The sequence below is a fragment of the Gopherus evgoodei genome, chromosome 2 (assembly GCF_007399415.2).
Source record: "Gopherus evgoodei ecotype Sinaloan lineage chromosome 2, rGopEvg1_v1.p, whole genome shotgun sequence".
Lineage (NCBI taxonomy): Eukaryota > Metazoa > Chordata > Testudines > Testudinidae > Gopherus > Gopherus evgoodei.
In genome coordinates, this window is record NC_044323.1 from 257,636,002 (window position 1) to 257,662,725 (window position 26,724).

Sequence of the window (26,724 nt, forward strand, 5' to 3'; positions counted from 1 at the left end):
CTTTTTTCTCGTCTATATGAATTACATTATCACTCTAGTACCAACAAATTTAAACAACAACAAAAAACTTGATTAAAGTATGTGTAACCCTGCTGTCTGGTCTTCACAGAAACTGTATCATCTGTAAACAATAAACAAAAGCAAAATCAGCATTGGAAATGTGTAATGGTTCTCTCCTACTAACAGTCAGGCTTTGGGGAAAAAAATCTCCTATTTCCCAGTGACTGTTGCCAGGTATGGTGTAGCTTCTAAAACAATTTGAAGGGCTGTTTACTTAAAGAGCCTAATGGTCAATTGTGTAGCAGTGGCCCACAGTATTGTCATTTTGATTTTTTGTATAACATACATTAAAAAGAAAACATGTCTTGATGGCTTGACGACATATCTTAGAGTCTAATCTCAGCACTGACACTGACTCACTGTTTGGCCTTGGGTAAATCATTTAATCTCTCTTGACCTGTTTCTTCACTCCATAAATGGGAAAGTAACACTTACTTTAGGAATGGATTCTAATACCCTTACTCATATTAAGCAATATCTTACTTCATGTGTAGCGTCATTGATTTTACTCAGACTGCCAAAGAGATAAGATGATATTCAACATTAGTAACTGTAAGAAGGTGGTCCTTAGTATTTAAGGTATAGATTTCATCTTTTTTTTTTTTTCCTATAAAGCACCTGGTATATACATGGAATTGTGTAAATAATAAAAATGTTTACTTCATCCAACATTTTGAGGCTTAATTAGGCAAAATTTGTAAATTGCTTTGTATATAAAGGACTGTACAATTTATCATTATTATTATTTATTAAAATGTCTTAGAATTCATATCTCATGCAAACATCTTTCAGTTTCTGGGAACCTCAGACGTCCAGACTTCAGTGTTTCTGTGGTCATTGTCATTTGTCCAGATTTATTCTTTAAGTTTTGGTTAGTTTACAGATAAAATATTACCATTTTTTGATATTTCAGAGCATTTTCAGGAACAAAGAGTTACATGCAGAAATCTGGATCTAAAAATATTTAAGGATTTTAATCTATTTAATACATACTGAAGGAGTTCAGTGTGCAAATTTTTCACATTGTATGTGCTTGAATTATAATTTCAAGTTATTTCTCTAGGAGTTTTTTTGGGCGAAGTAACAGTTTATGATACGCTTTCTATGATGACGTAATGTTCTGTCATATATGTTAATTGTCTCTGAATTAGTCACCATATAGCACTTACTTTTTTCCTGTTTCTAGCAGCCCGTAGGAACTGTTCCACTTGGTATGCCAGTAACGAGAAAAAAAGAGGATGAGGTGTCAGTTGGAAGTGTGCCTTTGGCAAAGCAGCAGTCAAATCAAGCTTCTGAGTATGCCAGCAGCCCTGTCAAAACAAAAACTGTAACAGGTATGTTCTCTTTTTAATTGAATCTGGCCATTTTGTCTTCTCGCCAACACATAACACACAAGCATTTTTAGCGGTATTACATTTTTCAGACTTAAACAGTTCTTTTTAAAACGCTCATTTTATTTATAATTTATCTAATTAAAAATCATCAGATTTTTCATTGCTAAAACGTTTGAGTTGCCTCTTGTTTTGCTATAAGTATTGAGGTTCATGCTCTTTCACACAGTGCTCTTGCTAAGCTGGATGAAGCAGATGCACTTACAGTAGAATTTTAATTATTGTCTTGATATATAATGTCAATGGAACTACTCACATAGTCTCGTTCTAGCATGTTCAGAAGTCTTTGTAGTATAAGGGTCTTATGTTTAAATAAAGTACAATGCAGTATTTTCAAGACCACCTACTTATGGAAAATGTATTAGCCACCACTTTGTTTTCTGTCTTTAACAAAAACTTAAATGCTGGTGTAGTTTGTGATCCTTAACAAATGTCTGTGCTTATGTTGTAGCGTGTTATTACTGATTGTCAATGGACATAACAATCTGTACATTTCTGGGCTATGATAGCGTGCTTTACTTATTATTATAAGACACAAGCCAAAAAATTGATTCTATCCATTTAAAAAGTGTAGTAATCCTTATAAAATACACGGATCCAAATTCTGCATTCGTTCACACTGGTGTATATTCCCACATAGAACTTATCATTGTTTTCATTGCTATGTTCTTCTGTCAGCGCTATATGATTGACGTCTTTAGGAATCTGGTTTGGAATCTGGCAAAAACGATGCATGGGTTAATAGGCTCCCAGTTGATGAGTGATTTTTCAGCAGAATCTGTTATAATGAGCATTACTGCCTCTGAGGGTTTGTTGTCACTACAACCTGAGTAAATGAGATGTTTTTTCTTTTGCTAAAGTGCTTGTTTTCTGCAGCTATCAATCTGCTCTCATTGATACCCAGAATTTAAAGTTTATAGTTGTCTATCTCCCTCATGATCGCTGAGATCTTTTGTATTTGAAATGTTGTTCTCATGTTTCAGTAACCAACTCTGAAGTGTTTTATTGTGATAGCGTCAGTTTTTGGGTTCCTGGCTTCCGGCTTTCACAGGAGCTGTCATGCAGCATAAGGGGTCAGCATAGTTAATTTTTAACAGAGTGGTAGCCTGATTCCATTTCTATAACCAGTAAGATGTTTCTACAAAACCAGATGGTTAGCCCTGTGTTCAGCCCTCCCCGCTTTACCTGGGCTTGGGACCAGCAGTCACATGAGTGTGCAGCAGGTGGGCTTATGTTGTAGAGCTAGCAGCTGAAGCTGCTGCTATGATAGGGAACCACAGAGCTGTTTACCAAGTGACGAAAACTCTGTGTGAAAATTTCAAAACAGGACATGAGCCAATAAAAAGAAAAGATGGAAAAATGCTTACAACTGAGGTAGAACAGAAAAACAGATAGGCAGAGCATTTCAAAGAAGTACTCAGTAGACTCAGCCCCACCACAGCACCAGATCTGATGAAATGTGAATCTGATCAACTTGACACTAACATTGATCCAATAGAGATATCAGAAGCACAGGCTGAAGTAAAAAAGCTGAAAAATAACAAGGCAGTGGAGGATGATCAAATTACAGCAGCAATGCTAAAAGTACTTGCTACCCCCATCTAATAAAATTGACAGAATTGTTCAATGAAGTTTGGGGAAAAATTAGTCCTCTTCACCAGTGGAAACATGGAATCATCTGAAATATCACCAACTAGCAGCTCATTTGCACCAGAATCAGAAGGAAGTGCTGGAGATATTTGGGGCATATACTTTGGATGACAACACAGACTTCCACATGAAGCTTGTCAAGTGAATACCGACTGATTTAAGGAAATGAGGCTGCCTTAGAGCAGTGGTCCTCAAACTGTGGGGTGTGCCTGCCTAGGGGGACATGGAGGAACATTTAGGGAATGCGGCGGGGCCTGGGTTAGCCCCCCTGCTCTGCTCCGGCCCTGTCCCATCCCTGTCCCAGGCCCAGCTGTGGCTCTGCTCCCAGCCGTACCTCCGGCCCACAGCACCCCTGGCTCCCGCTTCCATCTCTGGTCCCACTCCTGGCCCTGGCTTCCAGGGGGGTGCAGCCTGCGTAAGGTGGGGGCATGGCCAAAAAAGTTTGGGGACCCTGCCTTAGAGAAACCTTAAAAAGAATCTTAGTCAGGAAAGGCAGAGTAGTTGAGCGAACACCACCGAGCAAATGGAAGTGGCAACAAATTACACAGATGAATGGAAGAGATGGTTTCCACCCTATATGCCAACATTGGTGTGGGAAGGATATAAAATGTGTGTGTATGTATTTTTCCAGGTATTCAGTAGAATTACTCAAGATTTTCACTGATGTAACTGAAATCAGAATCTGGTACTCTAATCCTAGTGCTTTTTTATTGCTATTTTGTTACTGAATTAAAGCATTTGAAAAGGAACAATGACAGAAAATATGTCTTTACAGTGGATATTACAGATATGGCTATGACATCATTAATAGTGAAAACATCTGAAAATTGTCCTAATAATACATGCGTGCTTTCCATGGTTAATATTGATTGAGAAATTGTTCTATAACTAATTATGAAGCCACAATGTGTGTTCTGAAATTGATTATAATGTTATCATAAATAAGTGACTGACTGAAATTATGTGAATATTTGTGAATATAATTTCAGTAATGAACTATTGATCAAAAAACAAAATAGAAAAGAATGGTGACAGGAACCCAAGCTGAATACATCTGTATTTTTTTCATAAATAGAAGAGAAAATTTTGGGGAAAACATAGTCTTTATAAACACCATATTCATGTTAAATCAGAAGGGGGGATTACAAACTGGGATTTTCAAAGGGGAAATAGAAAAGGGAGTTGAGAATGATAAAATAGGAAGGTAAAATCTCTACCCTTTGCTTCTTTCAAATATTTCCTCAGAACCATTCTACAGTGATACCTATAAGAAATCAGTCAATTAAAGGTGGTTTGATGGACAAACAGGATGTCTATTTTAACAATTTATCATTTTTAAATGATTATAAATGTGTATATGTACATTGTGAGAAAGCAGAGGGAGAGAGGGAACTGCATGCAGTAGACTAGAAGCCTGGAGCAGGCTTGCTAAATGAGACAACCAGAGACATCTGGTGCAAGGAAGGAACCTCTAGCAACTGGTTCGTTATATGAGAGCTATTGCTGCTCTGGAAAGAGGGGACTGACTCTGAGAAGCTGCAAGGGAGTCAGCTTGGTTAGTGCACCCACAAGCTGGTAAGAGAGACTGTGGAAGTAAACCTTTTCCCACTCCCTCTGTCACTGAGGTAAGAGTCATGCCCTGAGACATATTTCTGGGGACTCTGTGAGTGATTGGAGAAATTCATTTTTGTGTGTGTTTGTTTCTGTTTGCATTTTTGGAACTTTGTAAATAAAGAAACCAGACCCCAAGAAGGGTTGTGATTGAAGGAAAAAGACTGTGGGGTGTATGTGTTGTTTAAAGACCTCTGAAGAAGGGGAAATGTGCGGGGCACTGCAGAGGCACTTTTGCCACCAGACATAAAAATGTATATATTAGACTATATTCCTCTTCCACCTTACCCTTCATATGCCTCTTATCTCATTATATTGTAGGCTCTTCAGGGAACAGACCTTGTCTTAATATGTGTTTGTTCAGAGTCTAGCAAAATGGGACTCATATTTTGATTGGGGTTTCTGGGTGCTGCCATAATTCTCCTTCTTCTTTTAGCCTTCATTCCATTTATGTGGGGTTGGCTCTTCGAACCCTTTTTCTCCATTTCAGTCTTTTTGACTCAGTTCCTTAGAAACTCCACAGCTAACCAGATCTCTTTGTATGACATCTATCCATCCAGTTTTGGATCTTTCAACTCTTTTCTTACCCTCCACTTTGAAGTTTAATATTCTGTTCTTATTTGAGTGATTGCATATGTGCATTCCTCTCTTGATGTGTGCATGCTCCACAGTTGCCGTATTTTTTTCCTCGATCGTGCCCTTTGGTGCGGCTCGAGTACCCTCTACTGCCACACAATGTTGGTGCCAGTAAGAAGCACCCAGCCAGCCTTGTCCCATCTCAGTTCCTTCTTACCTCCTGTGACGGTCACTGGAACTGCTCTTCTTGCATTTGCAAGTTCTCTCTGTGGACTTTCCTCTGTATATTATAAATAGTATTAGTTAAGTAGTTAGATTTCAGTGTTTCATTTTTTGGCCAATTCCCAGTGATGCCTCGGTCATCACGCTTAAAGCCTGCATTTTCTGCAACAAGGCTATGCCTGGGTGACCCACACACAAGTTACTTAAAGTGCCTGGGGGAAGCTTATACTAGGGACCATTGACAAATCTGCAAGGATTTTAAGCCTCACACAAAGATGGATTGGGAGGCCAGGCTAAAGTTTCTGCTCATGGAGGAGACACTGAGACCTTCATCTGAGTCAGGCCAGTCAGACTCAGCACCGACAAGGTCATATTAAGACAAGATCATTAGTAAGAAATGTTCCTCTGACTGAACCAGAATTCACATTACCGGTTGGCAGTGCTTGCATGTTCACAAAGTGTATAGCCATATTGGCAGCTTTCCTGAGGAGATTAAAGGTTCAGGTCTACCTTATCTGGATGATTGGATAGTCAAGGACTGGTCCATGGCTCAGGTTGTGTTCAGAGTTCAACTCAGCCAGTTGATGTTCATAGCATTAGGCCTTCTGATCAATGCAGACAAGTCTACCTTTTGTCTGGTACAGAGAATAGAGTTTATTGGGGCGTTGTTGAACTCTACCTAGGCCAGGGTGTTCGTCCCCAAGTTACAATTCCAATCAGTCCAATTGCTGGTGACACACTTCAAAGATCATCCAATCACAATAGCCTGACACGGTGTTGGGCTCCTAGGCCACATGGCCTCATGCATATATGTGATACAACACAGAAGATTGCATCTCAGACCTCTCCAGACATGGCTGGCCTCAGTATACTCGTCAAGCCATCTCCACCTTGACATTGTGCTCACAGTACACTCACAGGTTCTCATCTCTTTGAATTGGTAGTTGGATCCTCTCAATGTTTGTGCAGGCGTTCCCCTTCATCCGCCACCAACTATCAATTACTCTGGTCTGAAACGCATTAACGCTAGGATGGGGAGCTCACCTGGGGCTCATCAGAACTCAGCGTCTTTGCTCTCTGGCAAAATCTCTCTTTTCATATCAATGTCATAGACTCAAGGCGGTTTGTCTTGCCTGTCAGATGGTCCTGCCTCATATCAGGGGCAGAAGCTTATTTGGAGACAACATAGCAGCCATGTTTTACATAAATAGGCAAGGAGAGAGAGCTCACTCTTCCCTCCTTTGTCAGGAAGCAGTTCACCTATGGGAATTTTGTATAGCCCATCAGGTCCTCTTAACTTCTGGAGGTGTAGAACGAGCTGGCAGATCATGTGAGCAGGTCTTGCTCCTGTCTCAAGTGGTCTCTTAGAAGCATTTTCCAGCACTGGGAGACTCCCCAACTAGACCTGTTTGCAAACAAGGACAACAGACAGTGTAACCAATTCTGCTCCCTTCAAGGCCGCAGTCCAGATTCCATTATGAATGTCTTCCTGCTACCCTGGATGGGACAATTTTATTATGCTCTTCCCCCAATCCCACTCCTACACAGAGTGCCACTAAAGTTCAAGTGGGTTATATTTATAGCCCCACCAACATTGGTTCTCCACTTAGACCTCTCAGTGGCAACCCCAATCTCACTCCCATTGCACCTGGATCTGATCTCTCAGGACCAGGGCTGGCTGCTCCACACAAACCTGCGTTCCCTTCATTTAACGGTCTGGAAGCTCCATGGCTAAATCCCAAAGAACAGGCTTGCTCGGAGCAAGTTCGCCAGGTCTTACTAAGTAGTAGAAAGCCCTCCACCAGCATGGCCTACCCATCAAAATGGAAGCGGTTCTTGTTCTGGGATTCCCAAACCAGAGTCTCGCCAATGCATTCATCCATCCAAAATATACTCAACTATTTGTTGCACCTGTAACAGCAAGGCTTAGCAGGACCCTCTATCAGATCCACCTGGCAGCAATATGCGCTGTCCACCTCGGGTGGACAATCACTCTGTTTTTTCAAATCCCATGGCAGTCAGATTCCTCAAAAGCCTAAAAAGGTTGTACCCTGAAGTAAGAGAACCCGATCCTCCTTGGGATGTGAACCTGGTCTTCCCAAAACCTGTGGGACCACTGTTGAAGCTGTTAGCAACGTGCTCCTTACTATACCTCTCTTGGAAGGTGATATTTTTAATTGCCAGCATGTCTGTCAGAAGAGTTTCTGAACTGTATGCTCTCACCTTAGAGCTTACCATACACAGTCTTTTTTAAAGATAAAGTGTATTTATGTCCTCACCTGAGTTTCCTCCCAAAAGTAGTTTAGCAATTTCATAGTAATAGAGCAATTTACCTACCTGTCTTTTCCAAAGCCTTGTGCAAATAAGAATGAACAATGACTATAGTTATTGGATTTTAGACACGCTCTAAAATTCTACATAGAAACGACTAAACTGTTTCAGCATTCCACCTAATGGTTCATGGCTGTAGCAGACAAAATGAGAGGTCTCCCTGTGTCTGCACAGAATTTCATCCTGGATAACTTCATGTATCCACACTTGTTATGATCAGGCAGGCGTTTATCCGCCAAGTAATCTGACTGCTCATTCCATGAGATTGCAAGCAACTTCAGCAGTGTTCTTAGCAATGTTCTTAGCACAGACCCTTATCCAGGACATTTGTAAGGATATGTCTACACTATGAAATTATTCTGGTTGTACATAAGTCAATTTTTGGGAACAGATTGTATAAAGTCGAGTGTATGCATCCACACTAAGCACGTTAATTTGGCGGTGTGCGTCCATAGAACCATGGCAAGCGTCGACTTTCAGAGCGGTGCACTGTGGTAGCTATTCCACAGTTCCTGCAGTTCCTGCTGCCCATTGGAATTCTGGGTTGAACTCCCAATGCCTGATGGGGCCAAAAGTTTGTCGCAGGTCATTATGGGAAAATGTCATTAGTCAACCCTCACCCCCCAAACCTCCATGAAAGCAATGGCAGACAATCATTTCGCACCCTTTTCTCTGGATTGCCCAAGCAGACGCCATAGCACGGCAAGCATGGAGCCCATTCAGTCTTTTTTCACTGTATGTCTACTGGATGCTGCTGACAGTGCTACACAGCAGCAGCTGCAGCTCCTTGCCTTTGCAAGTTAGCAAACACGGTTACCAGTGATACTGTACCATCTGCTGCTGTTATGGGTGCTCCTGGCCAGCCTCCGTGAGGTCGGTCGGGGGCACTTAGACAAAATGGGAATGACTCCCCAGGTCATCCTCGTCTTTAAGTTTTGTCTAATGGAGATTCAGTGCTGTCTAGAATATCAGGCAAGCCTACTAAAGAACCACAGATGCAAGCGGCCGCTCCAGGTTAGAGCCCCAGACGTCCTGCAGAAATTATGAGCTGCATGCCATCCAAGGGGGTGCCCCTACAACAACCCCACCTGTTGCTTCCCTCCTTCCCCACCCCTCCTGAGCTACCATGGCAGTTATCCCCCCATTTGTGTGATGAAGTAATAAAGAATGTCTGAATTTGAAACAACACTGACTTGTATTGCCTCTGCAAGCAGAGATCAAAGAGGGGAGGAGAGGACGGATGGCTTACAGGGAAGTAGAGTGAACCACCATTCTGCACTTGCTCAGCCTATAGTTGGACTGCCCCTTACTACTGTCCAGGCTTCATGAGCCATGAGAGCAAGGGGTAGGCGCAACTGTGTGGTGCTGCCAACTGGGAGAGCAGCCTGAGGCAGAAGCCTCCAGCTCACATGATATTTGAGGCAGGACTGAATCTCCATTACACAGAACTTAAAGAGAGAATGACCTGAAGTCATTCCTGTTTTTTTCCAGGCACACCCAACCGACCTTACTGAGGCCGGCCAGGAGCACCCATGTCTGCCCAAGCACCGCCTACCGACCTCACCAAGGCCAGCCAGGCACACCCACAGGACGATGATGATGGATACCAATCATACTACACCATCTGCCGTCCGCAAGGCAAGGCAAGGGGATGCTGCTGCGTAGCACTGCAGTACCATGTCTGCCAGCAGCATCCAGTAGACATACGCTGACAGTGAAAAAAGGCGAGAAACTATTTTTTCCTTTGCTTTCATGAAGGGGGGCAGGAGGGCTGACGGCATGTACTCAGAACCACCGGCGACGATGTTTTTGCCACATCAGGCATTGGGAGCTCAACCCAGAATTCAAATGGTTGGAGGAGACTGCGGGAACTGTGGGATAGCTACAGTTGTCAGTCGCCCCTCCCTCCGTGAGAGCAACTGCAGACAATCATTTCGCGCCTTTTTTCCATGTAGATGCCATAACATGGCAAGCATGGAGCCCGTTCAGCTCACCGCAGCAGTTATGAGCATTGTAACACCTCATGCAGTATCGTGCAGTTTATGCAGAAACAGAAGCTGAAAAACCAGGTGAGGAAGCGACGGCAGCACAGTGATGAGAGTGATGAGGACATGGACACAGACTTCTCTCAAAGTGCAGGCCCTGGCAATATGGACATCGTGGTGTTAATGGGGCAGGTTCATGCCGTGGAACGCCAATTCTGGGCCCGAGAAACAAGCACAGATTGGTGGGACTGCATAGTGTTGCAGGTCTGGGATGATTCCCAGTGGCTGCGAAACTTTTGCATGCGTAAGGGCACTTTCATGGAACTTTGTGACTTGCTTTCCCCTGCCCTGAAGCGCAAGAATACCAAGATGAGAGCAGCCCTCACAGTTCACAAGCAAGTGGCATTAGCCCACTGGGAGCCTGCAACGCCAGACAGCTACCAGTCAGTCGGGAATCAATTTGGAGTGGGCAACTACTGTGGGGGTTGCTGTCATGCAAGTAGCCAAAGCAATCACTGAGGTGCTGCTATCAAAGGTAGTGACTCTGGGAAATGTGCTGGTCATAGTAGATCGCTTTGCTGCAATGGGATTCCCTAACTGTGGTGGGGCGATAGATGGAATGCATACCCCTATCTTGGGACCGGACCACCAAGGCAGCCAGTACATAAACCGCAAGGGGTACTTCTCAATGCTGCTGCAAGCACTGGTGGATCACAAGGGACGTTTCACCAACACAACGTGGGATGGCCAGGTAAGGTTCATGATGCTCACGTCTTCAGGAACTCTGGTCTGTTTAAATGGCTGCAGGAAGGGATTTACTTCCCAGACCAGAAAATAACTGTTGGGGATGTTGAAATGCCTATAGTTGTCCTTGGGGACCCAGCCTACCCCTTAATGCCCTGGCTCATGAAGCTGTACACAGGCACCCTGGACAGTAGTAAGGAGCTGTTCAACTATAGGCTGAGCAAGTGCAGAATGATGGTACAGTGTACATTTGGATATTTGAAGGATCGCTGGCGCAGTTTACTGACTCTCAGATCTCAGCAAAAGCAGTATCCCCATTGTTATTGCTGCTTGCTGTGTGCTCCACAATCTCTGTGAGAGTAAGGGGGAGACATTTATGGCGGGGTGGGAGGTTGAGGCAAATCGCCTGGCGGCCGATTACATGCTGCCAGACCTAGGGCGATTAGAAGAGCACATCAGGAAGCACTGTGCATCAGAGAAGCTTTGAAAATCAGTTTCATGACTGGCCAGGGTACTGTGTGACAGTTCTATTTGTTTCTCCTTGACGAAAACCCACCCCCTTGGTTGACTCTAAAATTCCCTGTAAGAAAACCGCCCTCCCCCCTTCGATCACAGATTGGAAATAAAGTCACTATCATTTAAACACCATGTATTCTTTATTAATTGATTATAAAAATAGGGAGATAACTCACAAGGTCGACCAGGTGGGGCGGGAGAGGAGGGGAGGAGGGAAGAAAGAGGCCACTTCAATACTTGTTGAATGACAGCCTTCTGTCCACTAGGGTGGAGTGGTTGGGTGCCTGGAGCCTACCCCTCCACCCCCCGCGTTCTTGGGCGTCTGGGTGAGGAGGCGGCTATGGAACATGGGGAGGAGGGAGGGTGGTTATACTAGGGCTGCAGCGGAAGTCTCTCCAGCTGACGTTCCTGAACCTCCACCAGATGCCAGATCATGTCTGTTTGTTCCCGCAGTAGTGTTGCTTCGTGTATCCTCTGATCTTCCTGCTGGCACCTCTCTTCACGTTCAGTGGCTGCTTTCCTGTCCTGTGCTATTGTGTCCCTCCACCCTTTCTGCTGAGCTCTTTCAGTGTGGGTGGCCTGCATGAGCTCATGCAGAACATTTCATCGCACATACATTTTTTTCGCCAATTTATCTGAGATAGCCTTTGGGACAGAGGAGGGAGGCTTGAAACATTTTCAGCTGCAGGAGGGAAAAAAAGGGAGAGAAGTATTTAAAAAGATACATTTTACAGAACAATGGGTATACTCTTTCATGGTGAACAAAACTATTCACATTATATAGCACATGTGATTTCAGTACAAACTAACCAGCCCATCCTTTTCTCTGGATGACTGCTTTAACCCTCCCCCCACCGCACTGCGTGGCTGGTATCAGGGAAGATCCCAGCTAGCCAAACACAAACAGCTCAGTGCCAATGCCTCCTCTGCCCCCCACCGCTTTGCTAACTGCGGGGAGGATTTCTTTTCAGCCACGGGCAAACAGCCCAGTAGGCCACCTATGAATGTCCCCATAATTAAATTCTCGTATTTCAACCAGGTTACCATGGATGATATCGTTCTCCTGAGGATAAAACAGAGATAAAGAACTGATGTTGCTTGAATGCCAGCATACACCAGGACCATATGCTGCCAGGCTTTGTCATGCAATGATACCAGAGTACTTGCTACTAGCATGGTGTGGTAAAGTGTCCTACCATGGAGGACGGAATAAGGCTGCTCTCCCCAGAAACCTCTGCAAAGGCTTTTAGAGTACCTCCAGGAAAGCTTCATGGAGGATTTCCGCTCCATCCCCAGACACGTTAACAGACTTTTCCAGTTGTTGTACAGGCCACAAATGCATCCCAAGTCCTCAGGGCAAATTAATCATTAAAAAACACTTGCTTTTAAACCATGTTTTATATTTACAAAGGTACACTCACCAGAGGGCCCTTCTCTGGCTTCATGGTCCAGGATATGACCTTGGGAGGGTATTTTAGGCTGAGAAAAAGATCCTGGCTGTTGGGGAGAACAGTGTGCTGTGTGGTCTCCTCAACCTCGTCCTCCTCATCTTCCCCGTCTGCAAAATCCTCAGGCATGGCAACTGAGAGTACCTCATCATCGGAGTCCACAGACAGGGGTGGGGTAGTGGTGGCGGCCCCCCCCCCAGAATTGCCTGCAGCTCAGCATAGAAGTGGCATGTCTGCAGCTCTGTCCGGGAGCATCCATTTGATTCTTTGGCTTTCTGGTATGCTTGTCTCAGCTCCTTAAGTTTCATGTCGCACTATGTTGAGTCCCTGTTGTGGCCTCTGTCCATCATGGCCTTGGAGATTTTTTCAAATGTTTTGGCATTCTGTCTTTTGGAACAGAGTTCTGATGGCACGGATTTGTCTCCCCAAACAGCGATCAGATCCAATACCTCCCGTATGGTCCATGCTGGAGCTCTTTTTCGATTCTGGGACTGCATGGTCACCTGTGCTGATGAGCTCTGCATGGTTACCTGTGCCGATCAACTTTCCACGCTGGGCAAACAGGAAATGAAATTAAAAAGTTCGCGGGCCTTTTCATTCTACCTGGCCAGTGCATCCGAGTTCAGATTGCTGTCCAGAGCAGTCACAATGGTGCACTGTGGGATAGCTCCCAGAGGCCAATACCGTCCAATTGCATCCACACTAACCCTAATTCAAATTGGCAATGTCGATTTCAGCATTACACCACTCGTTAGGGAGGAGTACAGAAATCAATTTTAAGAGCCCTTTATGCCGACAAAAATGGCTTCATTGTGTGGATGAGTCTAGGGTTAATTTGATTTAATGCTGCTAAATTCAACCTAAACTCATAGTGTAGGCCAGGCCTAAAGTAGCAAGCTGGTCATCAGTGCACACTTTCTCCTCCCATTATGTCGTCACCCATTACTGTAGGGACAATGCCAAATTTATTGAGCTGTGCTATGCTCTGTGTGTATGTGAACGCTGATTCATTTGCCTATATTACTGCCTGGAAGTCACCAAGAGTGGAATGCACTGTGCAATCACTCAAAGAAGGAAAAATGATTAGTCACCTTTTGCAACTGTTGTTCTTTGAGACGTGTTGTCATATGTCCATTCCAGAACCCGCCCTCCTGCTCCTCTACATCGGAGTTTCTAGAAAAAAGGAATTGAGATCGTCTGGGCACTTTATACTGATGCTAGTGGCCCAAGGGAGCAGAGGGCACTTGAACAACCCCAATAGGTACCACTGAGGGGAAAATTTCGGATAACTGTGCGTGGGGCATGCATACACCAGAGTAAAATGGACACGTGCAACACATCTCGAAGAACAACAGTTACGAAAGGCTAGCAACCATTATTTTCCAATATAGTTTTCTGATCTTCTTTTCACATGTCCAAACCATCTAAGTGTGGATTCCCTCAGCTTTTCTGTAATTGGTACCAACATCACATTTCTCCCAATTTGTTTGTTCTGAACATGGTCCATCCTTGTAACTCCAAGCATCCATGTTGTTGGGTTTAGTGTGTGAGTGTTGGGTGTCATTGGTGGCCTGTGATATAAAAAGGAGGTCAGACTAGATGATCGAGTGGTCACTTCTGGCCTTAAACTCTATGACTCTATTAATATTTTAATTTCCACTGTATTCAGGACCTGCCTTTAAATAAATATTAAATAATAAATGAAGGTGCTGCCTTTAAATAAATATTAAATAATAACGTTTTGGGAGCCCTCATTTCCCATCCCACTCTTTTACTCTAAGCTTGTTTGCTCTTAGTGTTGATCCTCATATTTCCCTCAGGCTGGAAACTATTGGCTGAGGAGGAATACTTTTGCATGGAACTCAGGAACCCAGAGCAACTTCATAAGTGTGAAGCTAGTAGTTGGGAGAAAGCAAGTGGGAAGTATGAGTGCTAGAGCTGGGAAAATACCCTTTGGAAAGCCAGGGAGGTGAGTCTTCATGAAGTGAAGAAGAAGGGTTTACTCAGGAGTGGGAAGGGAGGTGGGCCTGCTACGTGGAAAAGTAAAAGTAAGAGGGAACTAGGATAAATGTATATTTGGCATTGAGGACTGGTTAATTTGCAATTATAGAATTTTTAATGGCTCTTCAATGTTGTTATGGAGGGAACGAGTGAGGGTAGGGGCAAGTGTGTATTTGTACCAAGTGAGTTTTTCAAAACTTGGATTCTGAATTACACCTACAAAAACTGCACAAACTTTCATTTTTGCCCAGGTAATTGCTCATGCAAGTATTTACTTGCATGCACAAATGTAACATTAGTATATGGCAGTTGCCTGTTTATGCAAGCATCTACATTTTATCTGGACAGAACTTTGGACCCGAGTTTTGAGAATTCGTCCCTATAGCTGGCTCATTCTCTTTTTCAGTTGTCTAGCTGATTCTGACCTTTGACCTTTGCTACTATCTTCTTTGTAAAGGAATTAGATTTCCCATTGTTGGTAATGGTCAAATCAGAAATTATTAGTCAAAAAGTCTGTTGTTCAAAATCTGGAGATGTCAAGAAAGGTGGTGATGTTGATTTTACAGACCTCTTTTTTTGGTAGCAAAAATTTTGTGGCAAAAAATTGATAAATGATAAATAATGGTAATAATAAAGACAAACAACTATTTTCATGGATCATCAAAGTACTCCTTAGTTTTCTAATGCAAAACTGCTCAATTTAAATTAAAAGTGGATGTTGAGAAATCATCTTTTTAATTATTTCGCAAAATGGACATTACTGCAGCAAAAAAGAAAACTTCCTTGTTAGATTTCATTTATATTAGGAATCGCGCATTTTAATCACGTACTTTATCTCACTAGTTTAGACTAAATCCCATTCCTTTTATGATTAATCGGGTATTTAGTTTCATTGTAAAATAATTTCATGGCACAGAGTTTGACACTAATGAACAAAATATGATAGCTTTGTTTCTCTCAGGAGATAGAGTGGTTTGACTAAGTATTCGATTTTCCTTTTTGAATTAAAAGTAGTTAGTCTTTTGAAGAATGCATTATGGAATTTGGCATAGTTAATTCGTGCTTTGTTAAGGACTTCCAAATTATGTGAAAGTGGGAAATATTATATATGACAAGCAAAGCTACAGCACTGTTTGTTTAAAAAAAGATCTCTTCAAAATTTGTTCTTTTATCTTTTTTAAGATTGCAATGTACATGAGAAAATGTTTGGTCCTAATCTTAGACCTCAACTTTTAAATATGTGCAAAATTTTTACATGCTCTGGAGTTGCAGGTATAGAATGCATGATGTACAGATGTAGATAGGAGTTGCATCTGCACACGGGTATGCAGATATCCGGCTTGCCCATGTAAATTTTGTGCACGTCGTTTTATGTACAAAATTAAATTTAAGCCTCAATGTGTAAAAAGTAAAAGCTAAAACATTGTTGGTTAATAAAAGTGACTTACAGGGACATCATGTTCACCTAAAAGGGACCCCTAATGGTAAAGAGAGATAATAGAGTTCTGGAAATGTCACTCTTAGCCTCTGTACCCTCCTGTTTTTCATCAAAAGCTTGCTGGAAGTGGATGGGACAACAGATGTTTTATTTCTAGAGTTCATGTTGTAGCCTATTGGGCAGAATTGGTTTCTGGTTAGAAGATTTAGGGAGGGAAGACCTAGCCTGTCAGTGAAGTTGAAGAACACTAGACTTGAACTTCCATTTCCTATAGTCTGTGATTTGACTAGCTAGAAAGACCTCTGTTGTGGATGTGAGGCCACAGGAGATGGTAGTTATGAGAATTTGGAAAGGTTCAGCTGTAGAAGGTGAGGTTTCCCCATCAAAAGAATTACAATTGACTCTTTACCCTTTCTTTCAGCTCCTCTTTTCTGCTAGAGATGTATAACATATATTGGAATAGGGCTAAATTAATAATGTCTGTTACAGCTATCCCCTATTCCATTTTGTTTCTTACAGCTGTCCCCAGACTCCATTTTGTTTTCTGTTCTCCTGTGGCTGCCCTTCCCTGGCTGTTAAGTTGTTTACCAGGGCCACTGCCCTTCTCAAAGGGAGGGCCCCTTAAGTTGTTTAACAAGAGCCATTGCCCTTCTCAAAGGGATGGCCACTTGTGCTGCGTGCTAAGTGGGACCACTGCCCTGTTCAAAGGGTTAGTCCTGTTATCACCTCGTTGAGCCTGGGCTTGGTGTAGGGTAGGCAATGTCCAGAGCTGCAAGACCTAATGTGTTTTTAAGATCCTGGGCATGAGTCATAGGCCTCATTTGCTCTTGAGTCACCTATTGCACAGGACTATGTCCAGGCATGTCTCTGGGCTTACCTTCAGTTTTTTCCCTGTGCCCCCTCCCCTGTGACAGAGGGAACCTATCAGGATTACTGACGGGAAACTGCCCAAGTTTGCCTTTAAAACCAGACATTTTTGAAACACACCTCAGAAAAGGTTCCTGCATTGCTGCCTGGTCTGATCAGCCAGGGGTTCTGGGGAGTCCTTTCTCCGCTCTCGTTTTATTTTTGAGCGTACCCCCATTTTTTGAACGCCCCCCCCCCATGAAGAACGAATTGCTACCTGAGAGATCCCCTGATTACTGAGACTGTACCGAGCCCTCCTTTCCTCTTCTGATGTTGCTGCTGCTTCTGCCTTTGCTGCTGCCTTGGGGACTGGTAAGAATCCATCTGTAAAAACTTTCTATACTTTTATTTTATTATTTTAGCTGATGGCTCTGTTTCCCCAGCACAAAGACTCAAGCTAAACCTTGGTCTGTGTCTTAAAACCTCTCTTAAACTCCAGGGCTCTTTGCCGCTAAAAATAAGTTTGTGCCGCTGCTAAGCTCTGCTCCTGTGGGCTTCGCCTTGGGGCTCTCTGCTTTCAGCTGTATCCACCGCTGTAGCCACCATCCCTTGGCTTCCTTGGGAGCTAGGTCCTGGACACATACCACTCTGCCCTCTGTACCCTCCCCATAGCATAAGGTGCACCGTAGGTCTTGTTTTTTTTTAGTTTAATAAGTCATAGTTTGTTAAGATTGTAGAGCTTGTAAGTTTCCACTGCCTTGTTATAGTTTACTGTTTTGTTGCTCCGTATAGTTGCTTGTTATAGCTTTGCTTAGAATTATGATATTTGTTGTTTTGCCTAGTCATTGGTTAAGATAGATAAGGTTTTTTGCTGCTTAAATTCGCCTTCCTGCTGTCCCGATCTCTCCCTGAACTTTCCCGTGTCTGTTTTTCCCCCGCTCCAATCTCCCCCTCTGTGTGCTCCTCCGTGTCTCCCTGTTATAACCCTTTGCTGCTTTTCCCCCGCATCTGCACTCTCTCCGAACTTCCCAACTCCTTGCTGCTTCCCCCCCAGCGTCTGCATCACCCTCCGAACTTCCCAAACCCCTTGCTGCTTCTTCCCCCTGTGAAACTTCCCAAACCCTTTGCTGTTTTTTTTTTACCTTTGTTTTTGGTGTCCGCTTGTTGCTTAAACCTCTCTCTAGCCCTTCTTTACACTTCTCCGCTGCCCCTCCCCTACCGAAGATCACCATCACACTGCTCCGTTGTCCTTGCCCTGCAGGGCTTCAGAGTCTCTCGCTGCTTCCAGCGGCTCGTCTGCATACCACTAATCACTCACTCCCCCCAATCCTGTTTCTTGACCCAGCCTTTATTGATATTGTATTGTTGTACTGTAACTCACATTTTACTTGTAATTATAACACCCCATTGGTTGCCTCCACTTTTCTGATATACTTTGTATTTACATTGATGCCACTGTGTTACATTGTGTATCTAGCTATTAACTCATATAGATGCTACCATTTTATTCTGCATTTCTTTTGGGTACGCTTTGCATTTCCACACTGTATCTAGAGTTGCTTATTGACTGTACTGTATCCCATTGTGCTGAACCCCACTTGCTGTAGCCCACTATTAGAACTCCCTACACTGTTCAATAAGAAGAACTCCCCCCCATTGTTGTCTATTGTAAACACCCTATACACCCCATCCCATCGTATTTCATTATTAAATTCCCACCACTTCCTTTTTTTTCCTTTAATAAAGAAATTAATTGGAACCCCAGCTGTGTGGTAATTGCTCCCCAAGATCCCATATACCTGCAAGCAGGGACAAATAAGAAGTGTGCTAATCTTAAAATTGTATATCTGTGCCTTTATTCCATTTCTTTATTCCCTTCATTCCCATCTCCTAGTTTAGTTGACTCTGTCTAACATTTTTCCAATTTCATTTTACCTTTTTGTATCTAGAATTTCTTCATCGAGTGGTGTCCCTGTGGGTGCTCCACTCTAGGTGTCAGTACATCCCTGCACTGGAGATCGGAGATTTCTCACAGCAGTATTTGGCAGGGGGAAGGGTGTGCACAGGCGTCATCTTATGCAACTGTTGGCACCTCCTGTAGTGTGCGCACCCCCGACTATCCCCTCAGTTCCTTCTCAACCATCCTCAGCTGCAGACGGAGCTCCGTGGCAGTGCTCTCTTTGATACTTTCTGGAAAAAAAAGAGGTTACAAGTTACATAGGAACTTCTTTTTAGTCTATACTTAGTTACATTGTTTCCTTAGTTCCTCTTAGAAGTTTTTCTTCCCCCTCCCCCCCCCAAAAAAAAAGGTGGGGGGAGAGAAGAAAGAAAAAGGCTTTTTCTCTCCTTAACTCCCCTTTGGGAACAGTTTCTACAGTTTACCTTTACAATTAACTCCCACTCATGTCTCTTGAAAGGTTTTGTTCAGTACCTTCATTAATGATCTGGAGAACGGCGTGGACTGCACTCTCAGCAAGTTTGCAGATTACACTAAACTGGGAGGAGTGGTAGATACGCTGCAGCGTAGGGATAGGATACAGAGGGACCTAGACGAATTAGAGGACTGGGCCAAAAGAAACCTGATGAGGTTCAATAAGGACAAGTGCAGAGTTGTGCACTTAGGACGGAAGAATCTCATTCACTGTTACAGATTAGGGACTGAATGGCTAGGAAGCAGTTCTGCAGAAAAGGACCTAGGGGTTACAGCGGATGAGAAGTTGGACAGTCAACAGTGTGCCCTTGTTGCCAAGAAGGCTAACGGCATTTTAGGCTGTATAAGTAGGGGTATTGTCAGTAGATTGAGGGACGTGATCATTCCCCTCTATTCGACATTGGTGAGGCCTCATCTGGAGTAATGTGTCCAGTTTTGGGCCCCACACTACAAGAAGGATGTGGAAAAATTGGAAAGAGTCCAGCGGAGGGCAGCAAAAATGATTAGGGGCCTGGAGCACATGACCTACGAGGAGAGGCTGAGGGAACTGGGCTTGTTTAGTCTGCAGAAGAGAAGAATGAGGGGGGATTTGATAGCTGCTTTCAACTGCCTGAAAGGGGGTTCCAGAGAGGATAGATCTAGACTGTTCTCAGTGGTACCTGATGACAGAACAAGGAGTAATGGTCTCAAGTTGCAGTGGGGGAGGTTTAGGTTGGATATTAGGAAAAACTTTTTCACTAGGGGGGTGGTGAAGCACTGGAATGAGTTATCTAGGGAGGTGGTGGAATCTCCTTCCTTAGAGGTTTTTAAGGTCAGGCTTGACAAAGGCCTAGATGGGATGATTTAGTTGGGATTTGGTCCTGCTTTGAGCAGGGGGTTGGACTAGATGACCTCCTGAGGTCCCTTTCAACCCTGATATTCTATGACTCTGTAAAAGGCAGGAGAGGCTTAACTGCAGTCCTGCCAGGCTCAACAGGAGTTAAAAAGTGTGACTCCTGCCGTGAACTGATGCCAGTCTTTGACGGCCACACAGCCTGCATTCTCTGTCTGGGAGAAACTCATATCCCAGAAATGCGCACTTTGCACAAACTTAACATCAAGGGCAAGACATGATAGGGATCTCCACTTGAAAATGCTTCTGCTGGAGAAATCCCTCCAACCTCTGCAAGAGACGTCCTCTGGGGAGTCTCACAGACCAAGATCCCTGAGCTCTAATAAGGCTCTGACTTTGAAAACTGTCAGGAAGCGAGCCTCAAGCTCTTCAGCAAGGGTCTCTCAGAAAAAGAGAACTTCCCCAGTGAAGTCTTTACCCTCAATGTTCCACTCATCCAGATTGAGCACTTACGAGGCACCTGGCTCTTCCGGCATCATCCCTCAGTGGGCCCCTGCTGAGCCCCAACGTGTGGCACCGGAGATGAGACATCAGGTCTCCTCCACAGCATCGACTACCCCAGTGCAGAACGTGGCACGGGCAGTGGCACCGCAATCAATTCTTCTGCTACTGGCACCGACCCAAGACTTGATGCCAGTTAACAAGCCAAACCCAGCACCTCAATGGTTGATTGCAACCCCAAGGCGGGATCAGCGCAACTCCTGTTTCCTGCTGACATAGCAGTTTCTTCAGCACCACAGTCACCACTGCTCGACACCGAACACTCCTCAAGCTACATAGCACGGTACCATCCTTCATCTCCTGCACCACCCTCCATGCATGATGGCGAGGAAGAAGACATGCAGGACATCTGCTTCTCCTCTCAACATTCATGGGGGGAGGGATAGCTCAGTGGCTTGAGCATTGGCTTGCTAAACCCAAGGTTGTGAATTCAGCCCTTGAGGGGGCCAATTAGGGACCTGGGGCAAAATCAGTACTTGGTCCTGCTAGTGAAAGTAGGGGGCTGGACTCAATTATCTTTCAGGATCCCTTCCAGCTGTAAGAGATAGTTATATCTCCATCACATATAAGACTTACATGGAATGCTGTGAAGCCAGAGCCTCATCCCTCAGAGCATTCACAGCCCTGGTATGCACAGCACTGGCCTTACCGATTGTCACCTTATCCCATGCAATGGCCACAATGGAGTCCTTGGCCCACATACCAGAACCCCTATTCTGGTCCCCCTTCCCCAGCAACAAGAGCTTCCAGAGTACATCTATCATTACCACACAGAGAAACCTCTGACACCCCCCCCCCCCCCGAGACAGAGAGAGAAGAGGAAGAGAGAGATACTCTTTCAGGCCGACCTGGATAGTTCACGATCTGCCCCACACTCATCTTCTGTACCAAACGAAGCGGTGACGCCATCTACCCCTACAACACCAGATGACCTGAAACAGTTCCAAAAACTCAGCAAAAGAGGAACAAACTGCCAAGAAATTGCCTTACATGAGATTCAGGAGAAACAACATAAGTTGTTACAAATCTTATGACCGGCATCATCGACCAAGATTGCCCTCCCCATAGATGAGGCTGTCATAGAGCCTGCAAAGGTAATATGGCAAACATCAGCATTGGCACCACCCACCAACAAAAGGACTGACAGGAAATACTTCATTCCAACCAAAGGCATGGAATTTTTGTTTTCACACCCACAAGCCTGCTGTCTGGTAGCAGAGTCTACTAATCAATGCAGTAAACAGCCTCATTTCTGCTCCTCACTGCACGATAAAGAACACAAGAGACTGGACCTCTTTCGGTGGAAAGTTTACTTGTCAGTCACTCTTCTACTTAGAGTTGACAACTGTTCTACTCTACTAGCAAATCACAACTACTCTAACTATAGTAAAATACAAGAGCTCGTGGAGGACCTCCCCAAGCATAAACGTCCTCAACTCACTGCCATTATCAACGAGGGTCAGTTAATAGCCCACACAGTGCTACAAGCCTCAATGGATGTAGCAGATACAGCTGTCCAAACAACTGCAACAGCTGTGGTTATGAGAAGAAACATCATGGTTGCAGGCTTCGGGAATTCCAAAAGAACTACAGCTAAAAGTGGAGGACTTCCCCTTCGATAGGCATAAACTATTCTCATCGCAAACAGACAATGTCCTCCATACCATGAAGGCCTCCCGAGCAACGCTGTGTACACTAGGTATACACCCAATGCCTGACAAACATCTTCACTTTACACCATACCAAAGGTCACGAGACACCTCATTTAACCGTCAACAACCACGATACTTCACTCAGAACAGACCCAAACAACGGGCTCAGAGATGACGAGGTCCACAGAACCAGGCCTCGTCCACCCATCCATCTACATCTAAGCCACAATTTAGAAGTCTTGGTTGAGGGTATACAAGACCTCTCCACACCTCTAACGCCAACAGATACCCCATCCCACAATTCTGGTCACCGCCTATGCCGCTTTTACCTTGCCTGGGCTGTGAAACCATAGATCAATGGGTTTTGGAGATCACACAATCTGACTACACCATTCCTTTCACAGCCATCCCCCTACCCTCCTCCCTTCCCTGTTCCTCTTCAGGAACCCTTCTCACAAGCACATTCTGCAACAAGAAGTAAACCACCTCCTACTGCTGGGTGCTGTAGAACCAGTACCACATCAATACCGAGGGAGGGGGTTTTATTCCAAATATTTCCTGACAGAGAAGAAAGGAGGGGGATGGAGACCAGTCTTAAATCTCCAAAAACTCAACAGGTTCGTATGTAACCACAGGTTCAAAATGGTCACTGTGGTCACAATAATCCCAGTGCTAGATGTGGGGGACTGGTTTGCAGCCCTCGACCTCCAAGACGCATGCTTTCATATTACAATATATCCTGCCTACAGGCGGTTCCTGAGTTTCTCAGTAGGACCCAGTCGCTACCACTACAGGGTCCTTCCCTTAGGACTGTCCACTGCTCCCCAAGTATTCTCAAAAACACTCGCGGTAGAGAAGAAATAGAGGGGACGGTCTTACACTAATGCAGGACCCCCTGACCGTCCCCTCTATTTCTTCTCTACCGCGAGTGTTTTTGAGAATACTTGGGGAGCAGTGGACAGTCCTAAGGGAAGGACCCTGTAGTGGTAGCGACTGGGTCCTACAGTCGCTACCACTACAGGGTCCTTCCCTTAGGACTGTCCACTGCTCCCCAAGTATTCTCAAAAACACTCGCGGTAGAGAAGAAATAGAGGGGACGGTCAGGGGAGCGTGCGTTACAGGAGGTGCTAATGGCTGCATGAGACGACTTCTGGGCCCGCCCTTCCCCCAACCGACTACTGCTGCGAGAAATCTCCAATCTCCGGCTCAGGGACTCACCAACACCTAGAGTGGAGCACCCACAGGGACACAAATCTCGAAGAACTCAAGGTGAGTAACTTCTTCTTTCTCTTACCACTCCTCTTCCTCTCTCTCTTTTCTCCATAAAACAAGGAGTAAAAATCACACTAATTATAGGTCCAGGCTTTTGTTATATTCAGTGTCAGACCAGTTTAAAAGAAAAAAACACTTCTCAACAGAGAATAAGATTGGTATGTTGTTAGCCTTCGGGTCTAGCTATGTGTGGCTTAAATGGGCAGAAAGCTGGGGGTCCTGCATTAGTGTAAGATGCATGTGTAGTCCTTGACAGTTGAGAGAGGTATTATCTTAAAATCATACAGTTCCATTAATTGTCTTGATCTTACCTGTTTCTTTTTCAGCATGCTCTTAGAAGCCAGACTCCTGAGACCAGCTAGAAACCAAGCTTATATATTAAATGACAGCAGCTTGGAATTGCTGTGAAATAATTTAAAACATTGATCTCTAATTTTATCAGCGTGTGAGATAAAGGCTGCTGAAACCTTGCCAGAAATGAAGTATGGTAAAAAAGCAAAATTGTTACTTTTATGGCACCTAAGTGCCCAGCAAATAAATAAGACAAGGCCCCTGCTCCAAGTGTCAAACTAATGTTATTATTTATCAAGCATCCAGCAATATCCTAGACACGTCACAAAATAAGAAAAAACAATAGAATGTACAGTCTAGAGTTAACATGTAATTGACAAGAAAGGAACAATGGAGAATGGTAGAGAAAAAGGACGGGGGTTACATTAAGTTCACACAGTTACTCAGTAAGGATGTAGATGGTTGACTGTCCTCCCATATTTATATGTTGTTTACTGGTCCTCTCTGTTGCTTCTTGGAGGTGAGATAGCACAGTGATGATGCTGCAAAAATTATATTTGCCATTTGTCTTTTTCCATAGATTGTTGTTTTTTTCCTCCCTTTCTCCACCACACACACTCTCACCATCTCTACATGGAAAGACTAGGACTGGGTTTAATAGACCTGTAGAAAAAGAAGTTAGTGTTACAGTGGTGAATGTGTTTTAAAGGTCCTATAACTGGACCAATGATGAGGAGAAAGCACATGGTTGCATAAAAAAAAATTAAATAACCCTCCCTCCCCACTTTAAAGCATTCCTTCCCTTTTTCTCTTACTTTTAAATATCTTTTAGTTCTCTCCATTCCTGGTTTTCTGTGCTCTTTCTGTCTCCTCTCCGAGTTTTGCTCGATGTCTTTTCCCTTAATATTCTGTTTGCTCTATTTACTTCTTCCTCCTTTTATCTTTGGTTTATTCTCTTGCTTATCTAACCCATTACTGTATTTCTTGTCTTCACTCCATAGACTGACAGTCACCAGCTTGTTTTGTTTCACCTTTCTCTTCTCCCACTTCTAGATATTCATGTCTTTCTTGTAGGTGCTCCTCATCCATCCAAGCTCCAAAAAATCATTTCCACTCACTCCCACCTTCCCTCATCATCTTCTCTGATCTTTGTTCCCACTATTCAAAGTCCCTTAAATTTCACTTTCTGCTTCCCAAGTGCACCATAATCTTTGCTTTCACACCTGAATTCCCTTTTGATATCGGTTCTTCCCTTCTTTGAGGCCCCATTTTAGCCTCTGCTCTTTAAATTCTCTAAACTGAAGCCCTATCAAGGAATAGAAAGGCCAGCTGAGTTCTTCTTTCAGCTCCGACAGCCACCCAGATCTTCTGCTCATATTCTCAGCAGCTATATTAGCTGAAAGAAAAAAAATAGGAGCTTGGCTGACTTGCAGCCAACTAGAGAAGGTATCCATCATCAGGCAGCCTTAGCAAAATATTCGTGTATATAATCTGTATGACACAGGTGGGTGAGAAAATATTATAGGTCACTGTAACAGGAAACACCAGCTGTGGGGAAGCTTGAATGCCAGGACTTTCAAGCTTCCAGAAGTGCCAATATGTCAGATACCAACTATAATGTCAGCTGAATCTTTTGCAGTGTTCTATAAAAACTGTATTTGTTCATCTCTATTATTTTTTAAATTTTCAGTTATTTTTACTTTTTCACTGAGAACTGAATTACTTTAAAAACATTTAAATTAAAATGTTTTAAACTTGCTTGTGAAATAGTAAGTTGTAACCCCTGTGGCTGACATCTCAAGTGATACCTTACAAGACCCATCTTGCATAAAGTACATCTCAGTTATGGCATATTCATATCATAAGCATATTTTCATAAAGAATAAGGAGTGAAACATCACGCCTTCCCCCAGAGATTACTGCCAGAGGATTGGTCACTGACCAATGTGGAGGCAGTATGCCTACAATCCCTTTATGGCTTTGGTTATACAATCCCCAAGTGTTACCAAACACTGTAATGTCATTCATAGATGCTTTTGCAAAGTTCTGAGTTTCTGTTCCCAGGTTGCTAGAAAACATTTTGGTGTGTAATATTGCAAACATAATGTAGATATCAATATCTTTTGAAGTATAGGTGCCTTAGCATTTAGCCACCAGTGCCATGCGCTAGTGTGCCTCAGTTTCCCGTTCCACACAGCAGTATAGATTGGTTATGCTTTCTCTGCTGTGCCCAGCTTTAAGCCTGTTTATAGGTACTAGCTGAGAAGCAGTATTGTTATAGGACTTTCTTGTTACCACTCCCAGTCTGTACCAAAGACTCTTCCAAAAATCATGCATGTTACACATTTTAAAAGTATTTACCATTAGTATCAAATTCTTTGTCTTAACCCATAGTGTGTGGAGTAAGAGACATTAAATTACTAGCAAACTGATGACAGAGCGGTGCTGCCAAATATGATTATCATACCACACCTTCTGTCTAAACAGATCAGTTTGTTCAGCATTCATTGTATTTCTCATCCCCTCAATAAAGGTTCTTACTTTAAGTATGTCTTTGCGGTTTTGGCAAGGAAAGGGTGTAAGACCTTGTATGTTACTGGCCCACTCCCTGTGCAGTTGCATTTCCTCTCCAGGAATAAGCCCATGGGAAGGAATCCAACCCCTCTCCTGAGATTCCTTTGTGGTGTTCACCCCCATCACTCAGTGTCTGATGCTTAGCTATGAGGAGGGGTTTACCTGCCTGGGAAGTGGCTATCTCCACCCCTTCATGAGATGGATCATTAATATGTTCACTGACACCAAAATGCTTGGATGAAACTCCGTCCCCCATCACCATAAAGAGACAGAGTTAGTTTTCACAAGTACA

At 43.8% G+C, this 26,724-nt stretch overlaps 1 protein-coding gene across 9 annotated transcripts in view; it reads left to right on the top strand.

Moving 5' to 3' along the window:
- The window catches only part of VPS13B (vacuolar protein sorting 13 homolog B), a 928,813-nt gene that overhangs the window by 458,621 nt on the left and 443,468 nt on the right, over positions 1 to 26,724 (top strand). For 6 of the 9 annotated variants that reach the window (XM_030553556.1, XM_030553553.1, XM_030553558.1 and 3 more), the window contains one exon: positions 1,247 to 1,394. In XM_030553556.1, coding sequence (XP_030409416.1) covers positions 1,247 to 1,394 — 148 coding nt within the window. Of the gene's footprint in view, positions 1 to 1,246; positions 1,395 to 9,332; positions 9,408 to 12,125; positions 12,200 to 26,724 lie in introns of those variants that run through there. The other 3 variants (XM_030553561.1, XM_030553560.1, XM_030553555.1) reach the window with 3 other exon arrangements.